The sequence below is a fragment of the Morone saxatilis genome, unplaced genomic scaffold, assembly GCF_004916995.1.
Source record: "Morone saxatilis isolate NCDOM2014 unplaced genomic scaffold, NCSU_SB_2.0 Contig23, whole genome shotgun sequence".
NCBI classification, from domain to species: domain Eukaryota; kingdom Metazoa; phylum Chordata; class Actinopteri; family Moronidae; genus Morone; species Morone saxatilis.
In genome coordinates this window covers 17030368-17045986 of record NW_023339796.1, presented here as the reverse complement: position 1 = coordinate 17045986, position 15619 = coordinate 17030368, and the positions used below count along the sequence as shown (strand labels likewise).

Below are 15619 nucleotides of genomic sequence, written 5' to 3'. Positions count from 1 at the left end.
TCATTTAGCTCACCAGGATGTGGTCTCTTTGGGATTGGGATGATGCAGGATGTCTTCCACTGTCTAGGGACCCTCCCCTGTTCCAAGCTCAGGTTGAACACACAGGCCTTCACAAGTCGAGGGGAAACTCCATCTGGACCTGCTGCTTTGCTGGGGTTGACATAATAAACATTTGTATTGTTTCAAATATGTTGCATGGTCACAAGGAATAAGATTGTTTTGACCTAACACACACACATATATATATTACGTGTTTTTCACTCCTGACTCCTGTATGGACAGCCTAAAAGCATCTTTGAATCTCACTAATTTACTGAACAAATGCCAAATGGAACAGTGGACTGAATAGTGGATCATCTCCAGACAGTTTGTTAGTGTTATTACTATTGTTATTTTAATTTGTACCTTATTTGCTGTATTGTTTTGTCTATATGCATGTGAAAACTCAATACAAATTTAAGTTACAAAAAAAGGAATCTCACTAATTTACACTTTATAACTATTACTTTAAAACAAGTGGCATATTTCACAGATTAGGAGAAAGAGGGCGAAGATGTTTGTGCTACTACTGGTGTTTATGCATTGGAGGAAAAGCTTATTAAACTCTGAATGAGGAACAATACTGACCTTTTAGGGTCTGAAGAACAGATTCTTTACCACAATAAGATTTTTCCTCCTGCTACTTCCAAATACAGTTATTACCTTTCAATCATTGTCTTGACAGAAATTCTTCCGCAACAAACATATTAACATTTATGAGACCTTTTGCCCACAGATTACATTAGGAGACAATGGTAAACTGGGACAGGACATCATTTAGAAGATAATATGAGAATCAACTGTTTTTATTTGCAATACATAATTTAATATACATAGGCTGCGTTATAAATATTTTTGGAAATACCGAAGAATATGTAGACTTACAAGAAAGTGACAGAGGAAGTGCTCAACTTGTTTTGAAGTCATAATTTGTTAAACTAAAGCAAAAGAGTCAAAATGCAAAGATAACTGCAATATTATTCTATACAGTAGCTTCAATTTTGGTTTTATTCTTTAGGAGGAAAAGGTGGTTCTGTGTGTGTGTGTGTGTGTGTGTGTGTATGTTTGGATGGATATAGTTTAACTGTTAAAACACTGAACTGAAGAGAATAAAACCCTTTCAAGCACGGTGTGCGAGCGCAGACAAGGTGCAGTGTGCAAAGGAAATGACTGTGGCTTTTTTTCCGGGACAGTTATTTGCTCACAACAAACCACGGATGGAAATTTTAACCTCTAACTGAAAAAGAATTGGGATACTTACAGGTAACATTTATTAGGCCATGCCTTAGAAAGAGTTTCCACAAACCCACTGACTCATTCTTTTGTAGGTTACTTTCTTATACCCACAGTCTGAATAATAGGAGAAATACATCATTTCCTAGACAAGGAAATGTTTTAAGCATCAAATGGAAGAACATTTCAGAAGTTCCTGCACACATACAGTACTGTGCAGAAGTTTAAGGCAGGTGTGAAAAAAGGCTGTAAACTAAGAATGCTTTCAGAAAGGGAAGTGTTAATAGTTTTTTTTCACCAATTGACAAGATGCAGTGAATCATCAGAAGACACTCTTTGTACTCCCACACAGTTCCTGATGGTTGTGGAACAACGCCCTTGTCTCTTCGTAGTGTGAACTTAAGTCGACGGTGGGAACCTTTGGTGAGGTCAGCCATTGGTTTGTGGAGTGCCGCCTTAAAAACGGAGCGAATCAGCGGACGTGACGGACTGCGAGTTAGGCTGCGCTCATTGGCTGCGCAGTTTTGATTCGTCCGTGGCCGGAAACAATGGCGGCTCGCCTGGTTACACGTGATCTGGTATAACGGCTGAACAGTAAAATGAAGACCATCGGCTGTATGTTGGGGGTCGTTGTCCTGCTGCAGAGTAAATGGGGCCCAATCACACGCCCCCTGATGGTACTGCATGATGGTTAAGTGTCTGTCTGTATCAGTGCTGACTTACAGAGCCTCCACCCTGCTCCACTGCTGACTGCAGTTCCTGTTTTCGTTCATAGCTGAGTTGCATAATGTATCTCAATGCTCCCCACCCTGCCGTAGTCACACACCCAACCTATGCCATGTGTCCCCAGCACTCTCCTCAATAACACACGCACATTCAACCTACATGTAAAACTGATGATCATTATCACCTGTTTGGTAGAACTGGTTGATCACACACCTGACTAAGCCTACAAAACCCCTGACTCTGTGCAAGTGTACCTATAAGAACTGATGCTGGGCTGAAGGCAAAGGGTAGTAACACCAAATACTGATTTGATTTAGATTTTTCTTTTGTAAATTGCTTCTTTACATTCTTAGTTTACAGCATTTTCTCACACCTGCCTTAGACTTCTGCACAGTACTGTAGTACAACTTTTTAAAGATTTAATGATACTATTTGCTTTTAATTATAAAGTGTGCACATCATAATCTTACACATTCATTCAGCTGTGCAGCCTGCAATTTGCAGTCAAGACTTGGCACCTCGCAAAAAAAACACCAACATTTCCTGTTGCCAACAAAGCTCTGATAAATTTTTTTTTACATCTGCTGACTGTGTGTATAGATGCATCTACAGATGAGTGAACACCCTCAGGCCACGACAAATGTGGAGATAGAAATCTAATTAAACAAATTGTCATTGTCCAAAAATTAAAACGTGTAAGCTGAATGCTGATGAGAATATAACAATATGTTTTTCTGAGGCTGATAATTGTGGATGGTACTGAACCCTGTAGTGTGGAGTAGAGAGGATCGGGTTGACATTATCTTTCTGAATCATCTTTGGAAACACAGAAAATGAGTCCTTCCAAAAAGCAGCTGTTGCACAACTGATTGTTTTCAGACATTTACAAAAGGAACAAATAAATGTTCAGTAAGTGATTTTAAAAAAAAAGGTTTTGATACCGAGCGGTCTTAAATGAAAACTCCAATTTCACACATCCAGTCTACTTACAGGCGTTGGGGAAATATCTCTCTGCTTGATGCTAGCAACTCAAAGTATTTCACCAGTATGGATCTAAAATTGTTCAATGCCAGAACAAATGAAACAGCTTGTGCACCATGGGATACAGTGTAAAATGATCTTTGAGTAGTTATTAACAGGTACTGAGTTAACTGTATTGACTGTTATATGGCCTTATGCTGACTTCTATACTTTCAGAAAACTTTATAAATGGAGTCCTTCAAAAAAAAAAAAAAAAAAAAGCAGGAGACTGAAGTGTGCTTTTCACACATCTCAAAATAAGTGTCGTTTACTATTCAAGTGGGAATTACACGACTAACAAACTAAATGTACACGATTTTAAGAACTGCAGATCTTTACTTCTTCAAACACATTATCCAACTGCGTGAGAAAAGCATAAAAACATTAAAGTTCACGCTACCTTCAACTGCTTTTGTGAATACATGAGTACACTAGTGACACTTCCCTGCCAGTTTCTAGTCTGCTGATTTGCCAGTAGGTGGTGCTGCTGTGTCCCATCTTCCTGACCTGTGCCTACTCACTCCGCCTGCTTCTACAGCCATGTTGAGTTCTATGCAGATTGTGACCCTGTCATTAAGTACATACTCCAGTGAACACTAGTACACCACAACAGACAAAGCAAGTTTACTTACAGCAATTTAAGTTTATTAAGACATTCATACAATTCTGGAAGGAGGAAATCTGAAAAGTAGTCAAGGGGGTAAATAGCAATATACTCTGGTAAGGGTAAAACCACGTTAGCTAAATATGGCCAACCAGTGAGGAATTCTGATAAAGCAAGTGGGATTAAAAAAACAATATAAATGTATGGTACATTTAAATTAAAACATTCACAAAAGATAACAAAAAGCAAGTGAATCTACAGTAGAACATGACAAGTGCCTCTATTAAGCAGGCCCACAATACATCGTACATATGTTAGCATAACATAATTTGCAGACTTTATACAGCACTTATACCTTTTAGTCCACAAGTAAGTTACTAAATGGTGGAGAACATCGAATACACACATCTTAATTGAACATGGAAAGAAATACCTGATAAGGACCTTTATGTTTACAGACCCCATGGCTTTGTAGCTCCAACCAGCCGACTGTCAAGGTTAGAATCTACAACTGTCCGAGAGGGACCACCATAGAAGTCACCTCGCTTTTAACACATACCAAAATTCTGATCCAAGGTTTAGCATTGAGAAGTTTTTTCCCCCTCGAATAATATAAGCACAATGCAAGTGGACGATCGCTATCACTGCGTTTAAAATAAAAAGAAATATCTCAGGGCTCAAATCAGGTCAGCCACATTCATAGGCATCTCCTCCACTGTAGTATTGTAAAACGTCTCAATGTCCCGAAGAATCCTCTTGTCCTCCTCAGTGACGAAGTTGATAGCAACTCCTTTTCTGCCGAAACGGCCACCCCGACCAATTCTGCAGAGAGAGTAAATATGAGCCACGTTGACTCAGTTTGAGGTTCATATTCACGGGTGGAATACAGGACGCAACTTACCTATGAATGTAGTTCTCTCGGTTTGTAGGAAGGTCATAGTTGATGACCAGGGAAACCTGCTGGACATCGATCCCACGAGCCTGAGGGAAAAAGAAATCCAATTATATTGAAGTCTAAGAGACATGCGGTTAAAACACTGTGCACATGTTAATGTCGCTCGTATATAAAGTAACAGATTCCTACAGTAGAAGAACCCATTGTGGAGAACGAGCCCTGATCTCCCAAAAGTTTGACTGCTTGGTCATTTAAGGACTGTTGCAGGATTTAAAACATTTTGGGTTTTAACTTCAGTTGATATTGCCCATCAACCCCCCCACAACACGTAGCACCTCCTACTAACCAGAAGATCAGTAGTGATCAGCACTCTGCTGGAGCCAGATCTGAACTCCCTCATAATCACATCACGCTCCTTCTGGTCCATATCACCATGCTGTGAAGGGAGAATGATTTTAGAAAGGAAGATGTGCAGCATTAACGCAGATCAGCCTCGACACGTCTCGATCCAACAGTTGTAGAACCAGAGCGAACAGATCTTACCAGAGCAGAGACTGTGAAGTCTCTAGCGTGCATCTTCTCAGTCAACCAGTCAACTTTTCTCCTGGTATTGAGGAAGATGACAGCCTGGGTGATTGTCAGTGTTTCATACAGATCACACAGGGTGTCCAGCTTCCACTCCTACAGACATCCATGAAAAACAAGACGTTATGCAGAGTAACACACTGTCAACTGAACTAAGTTAACCTGACCAGTCATATTGCAAACCTGCTACGAGACCACTCATCGAGGGTCTATAAACTCCATATAAAAATAAAGTCTAATGTGTAACACAGGATCTTGAGACGAAGGACACTGGACATTTAGAAAGAGGTCCCTCCAAGCCTCATTTGCGATACTGTGCCTTTGATCTCCTTCCCTGGTGTACCCATGCTTACACGGCCACATGAGCTAAACCTGTGCGGTCTGGCTCCTGCAGTTCCAGCAGGGTGCTTTATTGAGAAGGGACTTCACACTTTCATAGCAGTGAAAAGCAGCTTGCTAAAAATGTTACCAGGTGTCGTGTAAACCCACCTCTCGCTCTACATTTATGTAGAACTGCTTGATACCCTCGAGGGTAAGCTCTTCTTTCTTCACCAAGATGCGAATGGGGTCTCGCATGAACTTCTTGGTCACCTCCAACACCTCTGCTGGCATGGTGGCTGAGAGCAGGACCACCTGTAGTAGACAGTCACGTCACATACGTAAGATTAAAGACACTAAAACACCAAACAAACAAAAACACAGCACAGTGTTTCAACTGTAAAACCCTTAAAGGCAAACCCAGGTGTGGCACTGCACCTTGAGACAGAGGCCAACGAACATTAAGAAAGAGGTTCGACAACATCTCATTTTCAGTACAGTGCTCGATGATATGCTTCCACGTAATAGTCTGCTAGCATTATTGCGTGGAACAGATCAAATCTGGATCACACAATTATAGCAGACTTCTGTTATTGCAGAAGGGCGGTACAGCCAACCTATCGACTGAGTGTGTGCCTGAAATCTAAATATACTTACTTGAATGTTTGTGCTCAGTTTCTGGAAGATCTCATAGATCTGATCTTTGAACCCTCGGCTCAACATTTCATCAGCTTCGTCCAGAACAAACATCTTGATCCATTTTGGGGCTGCAAAGAAACGTGGGGTAAAAGTCAAACTTCAAGTTGGGAATTGAACTGCAACCATGTGATAATGATTCTGTTAAAACTGATACTTACACAAGTGTCCTCTAGTCAGCATGTCAAACACACGTCCTGGTGTGCCCACCACTATGTGAGGGGCCTCAGCCTGGAGCTTCTGTATTTCGCTACGGAGGTTGGTTCCTCCGATGCAGGCATGGCAGGCGGCCCCCATGTAGTCACCCAGAGCCAGAATGACCTTCTGGATCTAATGAGGGGAGATGGGAGCAAAGAAAAAACAAAGAAGAAGAAAGTCAGGATGATGTGGTAGGGATGGCAAGAAAGAGTAGAACAACTGTTCAAAGTGATCAGTAAGATAAAAAGATCTCTCCACTTCAAGAGTCAGTCCCGAAAGATGGTATGCCATCATATCACTCAGTTTTCCACAGCAAAATATGAATATTTAAAGCACAAATCAATCCAATGAAGCCAGATCACCTTTTAGACCAATGCAGCCATGGACAGAGACTACACCAATCCTAAGAGGATACTTTGTGTTTCACAATTTCAGAATTTTGACAGGATTTAAAAAAATGGTACCTTAGTACTTGAATCAGTCCTCAATGTGCTGTTTAGGTCTGAGACACTGAGGTTATCGTGACCTCAGGAACAGCATACCTGCTGAGCCAGCTCTCTGGTGGGAGCCAACACCAGAGCCTGAGTCTCCTTCTGCTCAATGTCCAGCTGCTGCAAGATAGAGATGGCAAACGTGGCCGTCTTGCCAGTGCCTGACTGGGCCTGGGCAATGACATCATAGCCTGAAGGCAAGGGGACAAATGAGAAGTTAGAAGAGAAGAAAATCACCTACATAAAGAAGTTTCATAGGATCGTGTCAAGTTAAATTGCCTCAGTTAACAAGAGACATGTGATATTACAGCATTGAGTGATCAGTAGAAACAAAGTTATCCCCATTATTGGGTAAGTCCCGAAAGATGGTAAAGCATCACTTCACTCAGAACAAACAACCCACTTGTCAGTAAAGTATGGTTTCTATGGTTTCTGTACCTTTGATGCAAGGAATGATCGCCCTTTGTTGAATGGCAGACGGCTTTTCAAAACCATACGCATATATTCCCCTGAGGAGAGTCTCCTTCAGGTTCATATCATCAAAGTTGTCCGTAATCTCGCTCCAGTTGCTCTGAATTTAAGAAACAGTGTCTTGTGAGTCAACGTCATTACACAAACTCCATATTAAAACTAACTACTGCAGTTTATTCGTGTACGCACCTCGATGACACCATCAGGCTCCATTCCATCTGGTCCCCCATGGTCTCTATCTTTTGAGCTGTTAAAAGAGGAGTGATACAGGTCAAATTCACTTTCAGGAGTCCGCTCTGACATTATAATCACCGTCAGAGGGTGGAGGAAGGTCTCGAGGGTGGACGTCAGCTACAACCAGCAGTCTTAACCCACCACGTGTCCTGAAGCTCGTGGTGGGGGGAGTGAAAAAGCCGCCTTTTTCACGTCGACTCACGATTATAACGTAAAACTACGTCAGATGTGTAGTGAGCGGGTCCTCGGTTGTCCGGGTTACGCCCAGAGTGTCTCATTACAGGCCGGGGCTGCGCCGGACGCACGTGTCAAATTGCACGAGCAGGGCTCCGCTACCTGCCGCTCCACAAACGACCGCTTATATAACCTCGGTGCCGGTTCAGACCGGCTCACAGGCCCGCCGGCGGCCCGGTCACCGTCCGTCTCTAAACGCGGTGAAGTCCCGTCTGTACACGTCGGGCGCATCTCAACATGGAGCTCTGCTTCACCTACAGTTAGCCAATATGTCGGACAGTTGGGCCTGCGCTACCAACGGTGGCTTCAGCTTCCTGAGAACTAGGCCGAGCTGAAGCCAGGCCAGGCGGCTGCTCGGACTTTGTGACAACCACCGACCACGGCAGCAAGAAACTGCTTCAGAGATACAACTGGGTCCTGATGAGTTTTATATGAAGACAGTATGAAAACAGAGCCTTTAAATCAAACCGGCCACTAACGGCCATTTGGAACTGCGGTGGCGCAACGGTGTCACAAAGCTAACTGTTAGCCACCACATCGCCCTCACAGCAGTTGGGGCCTAGAAAGATAGCTTTAAATCATAAAAATCCGCCATCATACAGAGTAGACACCAGCGTGATAAGCTTGTGTACGCCTATTAAACGAATATTGTTTCAAAAATGTGGCCAAATAGACGATTTTACCTGTTGTAATCAGCAGAATCGCTAGACATGATCCGTTCCCAACTTCAGCATGCGAATGGAAAGATCGCTGATGGCGACGCCAACTGCCTTTATGCAGCCGGACTACTTTCACTGATGAACTTAATGCTCCGTTTGGTTGTCAGTGCCGTCTCAGTTGACTGACTTAATGTTTGGATTACACTACATTTTATTATGCATCTTCTATATACAAATGTATATTTAAATATCCGATAAAAATGTGAAAAATGTTCCAGACTACATTTATCAGCGGAAGGATATTGCAGTAATAAGTAGTGCTTGGGCTGCTACAGCGTCTCTGATGGGTCAAAACTCGTTTGACAAGGTTGTGCAACATTTTTGGGAAGTGTTCGCGTGAGGCTGAAACACAATTATTGAACTAAAGTAAGAAGACAAATTACAGACTGAAGAGACGATTTGCAGCCAGTTAGTTGGCAGCTCTCTCTCTGTTTAATACTACAAACGTTACACTGTTGTTTGTGTGTTTCCCCTTTATGTGAAATGTTGAATTTAGTCAAGTCAACTTTATTGTCAGATGTGCTATACATGCACGACATTTAGCTCACTGTGTGACTCTCCAAGTTACGTCTGTGTCTGGTGACTTCGCTGTCTGGTCTCTGTTGCCATCATTTAATCATTGTGTTATATAAAAGAGTTGGCTTCTGAATTACTCGTGATATTTGGAGGACCTGCTCCCTCTGCTGTTTCAGAACCTGTTTAACAGAGGGTGTGTGTGCAGATTGTCCCCTCTACTGTTTTTGCCCCTAGATGTGAATGTACTTGATGTACAAGTTTAACACTTTTTAAAACTGAACTTGAAACTGAACATTTGATCCTTCCGCCCACAGCAAAGACAGTTCTGAGCAGTACAATGATCTGTTTCCTGTAGAGCTAAGTTTCATTTCCTGGAAAGTACAATTATGGGGTTGTCTTGTACTTTACTTCCAGTTTATGCTCCTAGAGATACTTATTACTGAAAGATAAAGTTATCATCCATATGAGCACCACATAGATTGCACTACCCAGCAGTATTAGCTCCACCTCTATCACAGTGTGCTTCTTTTAGATATGAATACAAAGGTAATAACTATCCTGTACTATAAAATATAAGTTTTATTTAATAAATAACACTAAAAACATCTGTTCTGCATTATGTATATTTTTAAATTTTGGATACTTATACCACTTTTGTATTTTTACTTAAATAACATTTTGAATGCTGCATCTTTGTAATGGTGTACATTTGAATTTAGGTAACTACTACTTTTACTATGTGAAATATGTGGCCTGTTTCCACAGCCTAATTAATCCTCAATCTTTCTGTATATCCCTACACAACCCTTCAACAAGAGCAGTTTTGTTTTTTTTGCACATAACAATAAACAGTTCAAGACACATTTCACCTTTATTCAAGTGTACAAAGATAGATTTTAAATGTGGAAGACAGACAATGACAATATTGTTTGAATTTGAAAAACATTCTCAGTGGAGTGTACTTGGACTCTAATGCACAATGGTGAAGTAGTTGGAGAAGAGTTCCTCCCCTGCTGTAATGTCTCTGAGTGACACAAGGACCACACAGCGCAGAGGCCTGTGTGTGTCCGGGCTGTAGTTGACATTAGGCAGATACTGGCGCAGCTCGATGGGGAACTGCTCCGGCACATCATACTCCTGATAGCACACGTTAGCAGGCCACTCATTGGAGCAGTTGTTCACGTACTGACCCACAGCAAGAGGGTTTCCTGGACTATCTGTCAGCCAGCTGGTGTCACTCATCATGTAAGGTCCTATTCTGTCCCTGCCACTGCATGACCTGAACACCATTCTGGAGATACCTTTGTCATTCCCATCAAGCAAGACACCATCAATACACCTGAACACAAACGGGTTTCTGATGGACTGGAGGAGAATTGGCTCATAGGCTTGATAGACAGTGCCAGGGTACATGGCAACTGTAGCTCCTCTGGGCACAAATCCTCTGGTGACAAACACTCCGGTCCCTGCAGAGGGCAAAGTGCTGGGCCTCCGGTCTATGCAGAATCCCAGAGACTGTACCATGGCATCATGTCCACACACTGGGTGTCCTCCACCAGCCTGGTCTTCACTGAGAAAGTGAGTTTGAGCAGCCCCATGATGAGCCCGCTGACTCCTGAGCAGGAGCCTGAAGAGCTCCAGCAGCCTCTGAGAGACCTCCTCGTCCGGGACCAGTTTGTCTTTCGAGCTCTCCTTCACCTGCCGCAGAGTTTTCTCATTTTTAGACAAGTTGAGTACAACCCAAGGCACGAACCTGTGTCTGTACGACCTCCACTTGTCCTGAAACCTCGTTAGAGCAGTTCTGAACATTCAGAGCACCGTCTATAGGTCGGACCTGTCGGACACAGAGGAGTTTTAGCCTGTTTTCACGAATCTCGAGTCACTTCCGCAAAGATGCTCCAAAATAAAACAGGACACGTGCAATATGTCCAATTCTTGTTACAGACCTCAAACTTTAATCAAGTGTTTTTTCCACTTTACGATAGATTGGTATAATGTGTTAGGTAATTAATATAAAATCAAATAATTTAACACTTTAGGATATGGCATACTCTAGATGGGACTAATGGTGTGCTTTTATTTTTTAAAAGCGATGCTTCAACCGGAAGAGCTTTTATTTTTACTTGAACAAACTTTACGCGCATTAGCCAGCTGGATGGGAGGAAAGGTAGTCAGGCAGAGACAAACATGGTAAGAAATGGCTGTTTTTATTCTGGTGCCGTGATGCAAACACAAACAGTGAACGCACACATAAACTATTGCTCCTGAGTGGTTATTGTAGTTCAGAAGTTGCGCTGATGACCTTATATTACCTTTATATCATGAAAAGAAACGTAGTTCTCGACGTTAGCATGAGCTAACTAGCGCACGGTGAGACGAGCCAGCTTCCCTGGTTAGCAGCTAAACTTGCTAGCCTGTAAGCCAATTGACAAACAAAATGATCTACAGCTGCAGCAGTGTGAGCTCTGGGCTGTTGTCCCCGAGATTTTATGACCAGGTCGCCTTTTCAATGTTATTATAAACGTAAAGATACCTACAGCTGACAGTCAATACATTGCAAGTCGGTCACTGCTGTCAGGTTAGCATGTGATTGCTAGTTGTGTTATTGGTGTTATTTAGAGGTGTTTAACCATGGTTCACTGTTTATGTTGCTAACCACTAGTCCACCCTTCCTTCGTGGGTATTATGGGACATTTTGGATCGTTAGATTGTTAGTGATATGCAGATTGTTGTTTTTAGCCACTGATAAATATACTTATTGCATTAAAGTTATTAAAATAGTGTTGGTTTTGCTTTACATTAGTCCCATTGTGTATTATTGCAACAACAGGTGTTTTCTGTGTTTTTGTGTCTTTGTGCAGAACAAGCTGAAGTCCTCACAGAAGGATAAAGTTCGTCAGTTCATGATTTTCACACAATCCAATGAGAAGACTGCGCTGACTTGTCTGTCACAGAATGACTGGAAACTAGATGTTGCCACCGACAAGTTTTTCCAAAATCCAGAGCTCTATGTTCCAAATCTAAAGGGGGCCTTAGACAAGAAGAAGCTCGAGCAGCTGTACAACAGATACAGAGGTATGGGAAGTCTTTTAACTGTGTGGAATAAAGCACCACTAATGCAGATTTTCTGTACCGTACAGGAATAAACCAACACAGAAAACATTATTAATAGTATTATTCATTGAAAATATTTTTCATTTGGCTGTGAATTAAATGTTAATCAAATCACTCTTCACACTCACAGATCCTCACGATGACAACAAGATCGGCATTGACGGGATCCAGCAGTTCTGTGATGACCTGACTCTGGACCCAGCCAGCATAAGTGTTCTCCTCATAGCCTGGAAGTTCAGGGCAGCAACACAGTGCGAGTTCTCAAAACAGGAGTTCATGGATGGCATGGCAGAACAGGGGTGAGAATGTATTTTCAGATGGTAAAAACAATCCTGTAACTTCTCCTCTGTTCTCGTGAAGACGTTAACATTATAAACTCACAGAACTACTATGATTGAAATGTGGATTTAAACTTAAAGCTCCAGCGTGGAATATTAATGTTCATAGATATGTTTTCATTATTAGAAATGAAAGGGTTTTGTTTTTTTTGCACATTTCACAGCCACTGTAGTTTCTCCTTTGCACTTGAGAGGGGAGGTGGAGCTACTGAGTAGCAATCTGCAGCTACACCGTTAGATGCTACTAAATATTACACACTGGAAGCTTTAAAAAGGATTGCTAAAAATAGTCTGTCAAAGAGCCATAAAAGAACTGTGGTACATACCTTTCAGTTGTGTGTCTAAAGTTCAAAGACTTCTTCGGGCTGTCGAAAATATAACATTTTCATTATATGATAATCTTGGTCAAAGTTATTAACAATAACGATATTGTGGTGATCTCTATAGGAAATTGTGAAAAAAAATGAATGCAGTCAAATTCATCTTTAATCTTGTCTTGTTTTGTTTTTGGCAGATTATTTACACTCAACTGTAATGCTGGCAACCAGCGTTAAGGTGCATTACTGCCACCCACTATGTTGAGTGTGAACCACAAAGCGAGAACAGAAAGAAATGGAAATAATTTAAGAGCCGCTGATTATTTACATCATATCATTATATGTGTATCATTAACACAATGTCAATAATTCATTTTCAAATATCACAATTATTGTCAGTATCAGAATATCACATCACCCCTATTTCACGTGTTATAGAGTGTTGTTTTTAAGAGTATTGACTTAATTGTGTTAAATGGCATTAATGCAGCCTTTGTAAACATTGGTACTTTAAAATAAAAATTCATAAAATTTAGCAGATAAAACGAATGAATGAATGAATACGTCAGGCTTGTTAATGTAGCAGAATAAGACAACTTCAGAGTGGTAATATTCTCTTTTCTTGTGGTTTTACCAGCTGGGAATGCTGCACTGGTTGTGGCACCTGGTATTAACACTCTTATGTACAGAAACTGTCATTTAGCTAATTGGAACACGTGGTTTAGGATTTGTATGAGGTGACAAAATAAAGGCAGATTCACCTGTCCATTTTTCATTCTTCAGACATTTACTGACCTCGCTCATCTATGACAAGAGGCAGTCGCAGCAGCCCTGCGTAGGTCAGGTGTACGTGACTTTTCAGCAATCAAGTGTCACCACTTCGACGTACTGCACAGATTGCTGACAGGTTAACATGCAACTTCCCAAGTAATAGCCAAGGGACATTGTTGAACATTTACTAATTGTTAAAAGAGATTAGAGAAAGAGAAATTAGAAAAGGCACTGTATCTGGCCCAGCGAGTACCACTGCTGTAGAGGAACCACGTTTTGTTTGGGAGATGTCAAATGTAGGGCAATCAGTTACATTTCTGTTGGACAAAGTTACAGTTATACGGTTCTGTACCCATCATTTTACTAATTGTTTAGTTTTGCCACGTTTTGTCCTGCAAAAATCAGCAGTCTGCTCTATGTTTCCTCAGGTGTGACAGCATAGAGAAGCTAAAAGCTCAGCTGCCAAAGATGGAGCAAGAGTTAAAGGACCAAGGGAAATTTAAGGACTTTTACCAGTTTACATTTAATTTTGCAAAGAATCCTGGCCAGAAAGGTTTGGGTAAGAATCTTTTAATACTCGTCATGTTAAACGGTTTGATTGTTTGTTGAATGTATATCAACTTATTTCTGGTTTCCTTACAGATTTAGAAATGGCAATTGCGTATTGGAATTTAGTACTGGCTGGAAGATTCAAGTTCCTGGACTTGTGGAACAAATTTTTAGTTGTAAGTTTGATAATCCCACTCAAGGTTACTCTAAAAATGCAAATATGATTACTTCTCATTGTGTTGCTTCAACTTTGCCCTACATCTTTTACAGGAGCACCACAAAAGATCAATTCCTAAGGACACTTGGAACCTCTTACTAGACTTCAGCACAATGATCACAGATGACATGTCGAATTATGATGAGGAAGGTTTGTACAGTATTTACACTCAGCTGAAAGTGAACCCTGCACAGCACCTGGAATTGTTCCCATTAGATTAAGTGCCTCTGCCCTGCTTCACACAGGCTTAGTGTGGGCTTACAGTTGTAAAATAGCACTTATCCATAGTCACATCTTAACCCGTGGTGGAGTCAATTCATGTTGTTTGTTTGTTGGTTCAACAGGAGCATGGCCTGTCCTTATTGATGACTTTGTGGAGTTTGCACGGCCACACATCGGGACCAAAAGCACAGCAGTTTAAGAGCTGCTCTCACAGAAGGAACATCCATGAGAGATTTCTACAAAACAGAGAGCGCAGTGAGCGGAGAACAAGGGGACCGCACTGAGCTAAGAACTATGTTGCCTTTTCAACCCTCAGGACTGAAATATTTTACACAGCAGAGACTTTATATGTGTGTGTTTATTTACATATATAAAAAAGGCATATCTCTTTGTTGGTCAACTTGTGGTGGTTTGGAACTTTTATCTAAAGTATTGGGCTTTTTGTGTGCGCTCAAGCCAATTGGAGAGGAGTCACCATATTGGCCCACATGGTTCATTGATGTGTTTGGGTTTCACTCAAAAGCAGGTAGATAGACACACTTTTGAATTGTAATCTAAACACGAGGGTTCGCTAGGGGACGTTGTTCTTTAAATATTGAATTTTAATACTCTTGTGTGAATTCCTAATTTTTGTTTTGTTTTATGATGCATTTGTGCGACAAGTCAGTAAACAACGTTGATTGTAATTTTTTAAGCATAATGCTGTTTGTTTAAACACAAATGTATAAAGATAAAATAAATGTTTCAATTTGGTATCTTTAACACTGCCAGGCCTCTGTGCGTTTCTGTGTAAAAGAAATGAATAGCTCAATGTTAATATAAGTTATTCCTGAATACTAAAGGTTATAATTTATACTAATACTTTACAGCTGAAGTATGTTTTGAATTAAATTAGGTTAAATGTCATAAAAAATGTAATGAATGAAAAATGTAGCTCATGGTTTATGATAATTTGCCTGTTAGAATTTTGTGTCAACTTGGAGAAGTCTGTGTAACTGAATTTTAAGCTGAATGTAGACACAGGTCTTGCATACAGAACCAAAGAAGTACCTTAAATTGTATATCCATTGAAGGGTACACTACACTGAGTCCTTATTATAATTAATAAGTTA

The 15619-nt window shown here is 41.0% G+C and overlaps 3 protein-coding genes and 4 non-coding genes across 7 annotated transcripts; 1 reads left to right on the top strand and 6 right to left on the bottom strand.

The window, feature by feature from the left end:
- Positions 1 to 3641: 3641 nt before the first annotated feature.
- On the bottom strand, positions 3642 to 8530 carry eif4a2 (eukaryotic translation initiation factor 4A). Its single transcript, XM_035670750.1, has 11 exons — positions 8428 to 8530; positions 7466 to 7523; positions 7244 to 7376; positions 6857 to 6996; positions 6278 to 6446; positions 6078 to 6187; positions 5592 to 5735; positions 5061 to 5198; positions 4864 to 4953; positions 4524 to 4603; positions 3642 to 4444 (listed from the first exon to the last, which is right to left on the bottom strand). The coding sequence occupies exons 1-11, from the start codon at positions 8454 to 8456 to the stop codon at positions 4300 to 4302; spliced, it is 1236 nt and encodes a 411-aa protein (XP_035526643.1). The 5' UTR covers positions 8457 to 8530; the 3' UTR covers positions 3642 to 4299.
- On the bottom strand, positions 5341 to 5524 carry LOC118335300. Its single transcript, XR_004797058.1, has one exon. It is a non-coding gene; the product is annotated as a small nucleolar RNA SNORA81 (small nucleolar RNA).
- On the bottom strand, positions 5843 to 6024 carry LOC118335294. The gene has a single exon (XR_004797052.1). It is a non-coding gene; the product is annotated as a small nucleolar RNA SNORA81 (small nucleolar RNA).
- LOC118335295 lies at positions 6541 to 6615 on the bottom strand. The gene has a single exon (XR_004797053.1). It is a non-coding gene; the product is annotated as a small nucleolar RNA SNORD2 (small nucleolar RNA).
- On the bottom strand, positions 7120 to 7192 carry LOC118335296. Its single transcript, XR_004797054.1, has one exon. It is a non-coding gene; the product is annotated as a small nucleolar RNA SNORD2 (small nucleolar RNA).
- A 1301-nt stretch (positions 8531 to 9831) lies between the features above and the next one.
- On the bottom strand, positions 9832 to 10857 carry setd9 (SET domain containing 9). The gene has a single exon (XM_035670706.1). It carries the CDS (start codon positions 10786 to 10788, stop codon positions 9949 to 9951), a length of 840 nt encoding a protein of 279 aa, XP_035526599.1. The 5' UTR covers positions 10789 to 10857; the 3' UTR covers positions 9832 to 9948.
- Positions 10858 to 11087: 230 nt separating this feature from the next.
- dcun1d1 (DCN1, defective in cullin neddylation 1, domain containing 1 (S. cerevisiae)) lies at positions 11088 to 15269 on the top strand. Its single transcript, XM_035671375.1, has 7 exons — positions 11088 to 11169; positions 11841 to 12054; positions 12224 to 12392; positions 13948 to 14078; positions 14162 to 14244; positions 14339 to 14435; positions 14630 to 15269. Exons 1-7 carry the CDS (start codon positions 11167 to 11169, stop codon positions 14704 to 14706), a joined length of 774 nt encoding a protein of 257 aa, XP_035527268.1. The 5' UTR covers positions 11088 to 11166; the 3' UTR covers positions 14707 to 15269.
- Positions 15270 to 15619: the final 350 nt, after the last annotated feature.

Coding starts and splice junctions, on each gene's coding strand:
- eif4a2 (XM_035670750.1), bottom strand. CDS start 8,456: ATGTCTAGCGATTCTGCTGATTACAACAG. Junction 6,997..7,243: donor GATCATTCCTTGCATCAAAG/GTACAGAAACCA, acceptor CCTTGCCTTCAG/GCTATGATGTCATTGCCCAG. Junction 6,188..6,277: donor GCTGACTAGAGGACACTTGT/GTAAGTATCAGT, acceptor GTTTCTTTGCAG/CCCCAAAATGGATCAAGATG.
- setd9 (XM_035670706.1), bottom strand. CDS start 10,788: ATGTTCAGAACTGCTCTAACGAGGTTTCAGGACAAGTGGAGGTCGTAC.
- dcun1d1 (XM_035671375.1), top strand. Junction 14,245..14,338: donor TGTGGAACAAATTTTTAGTT/GTAAGTTTGATA, acceptor CATCTTTTACAG/GAGCACCACAAAAGATCAAT. Junction 14,436..14,629: donor GTCGAATTATGATGAGGAAG/GTTTGTACAGTA, acceptor TTGGTTCAACAG/GAGCATGGCCTGTCCTTATT.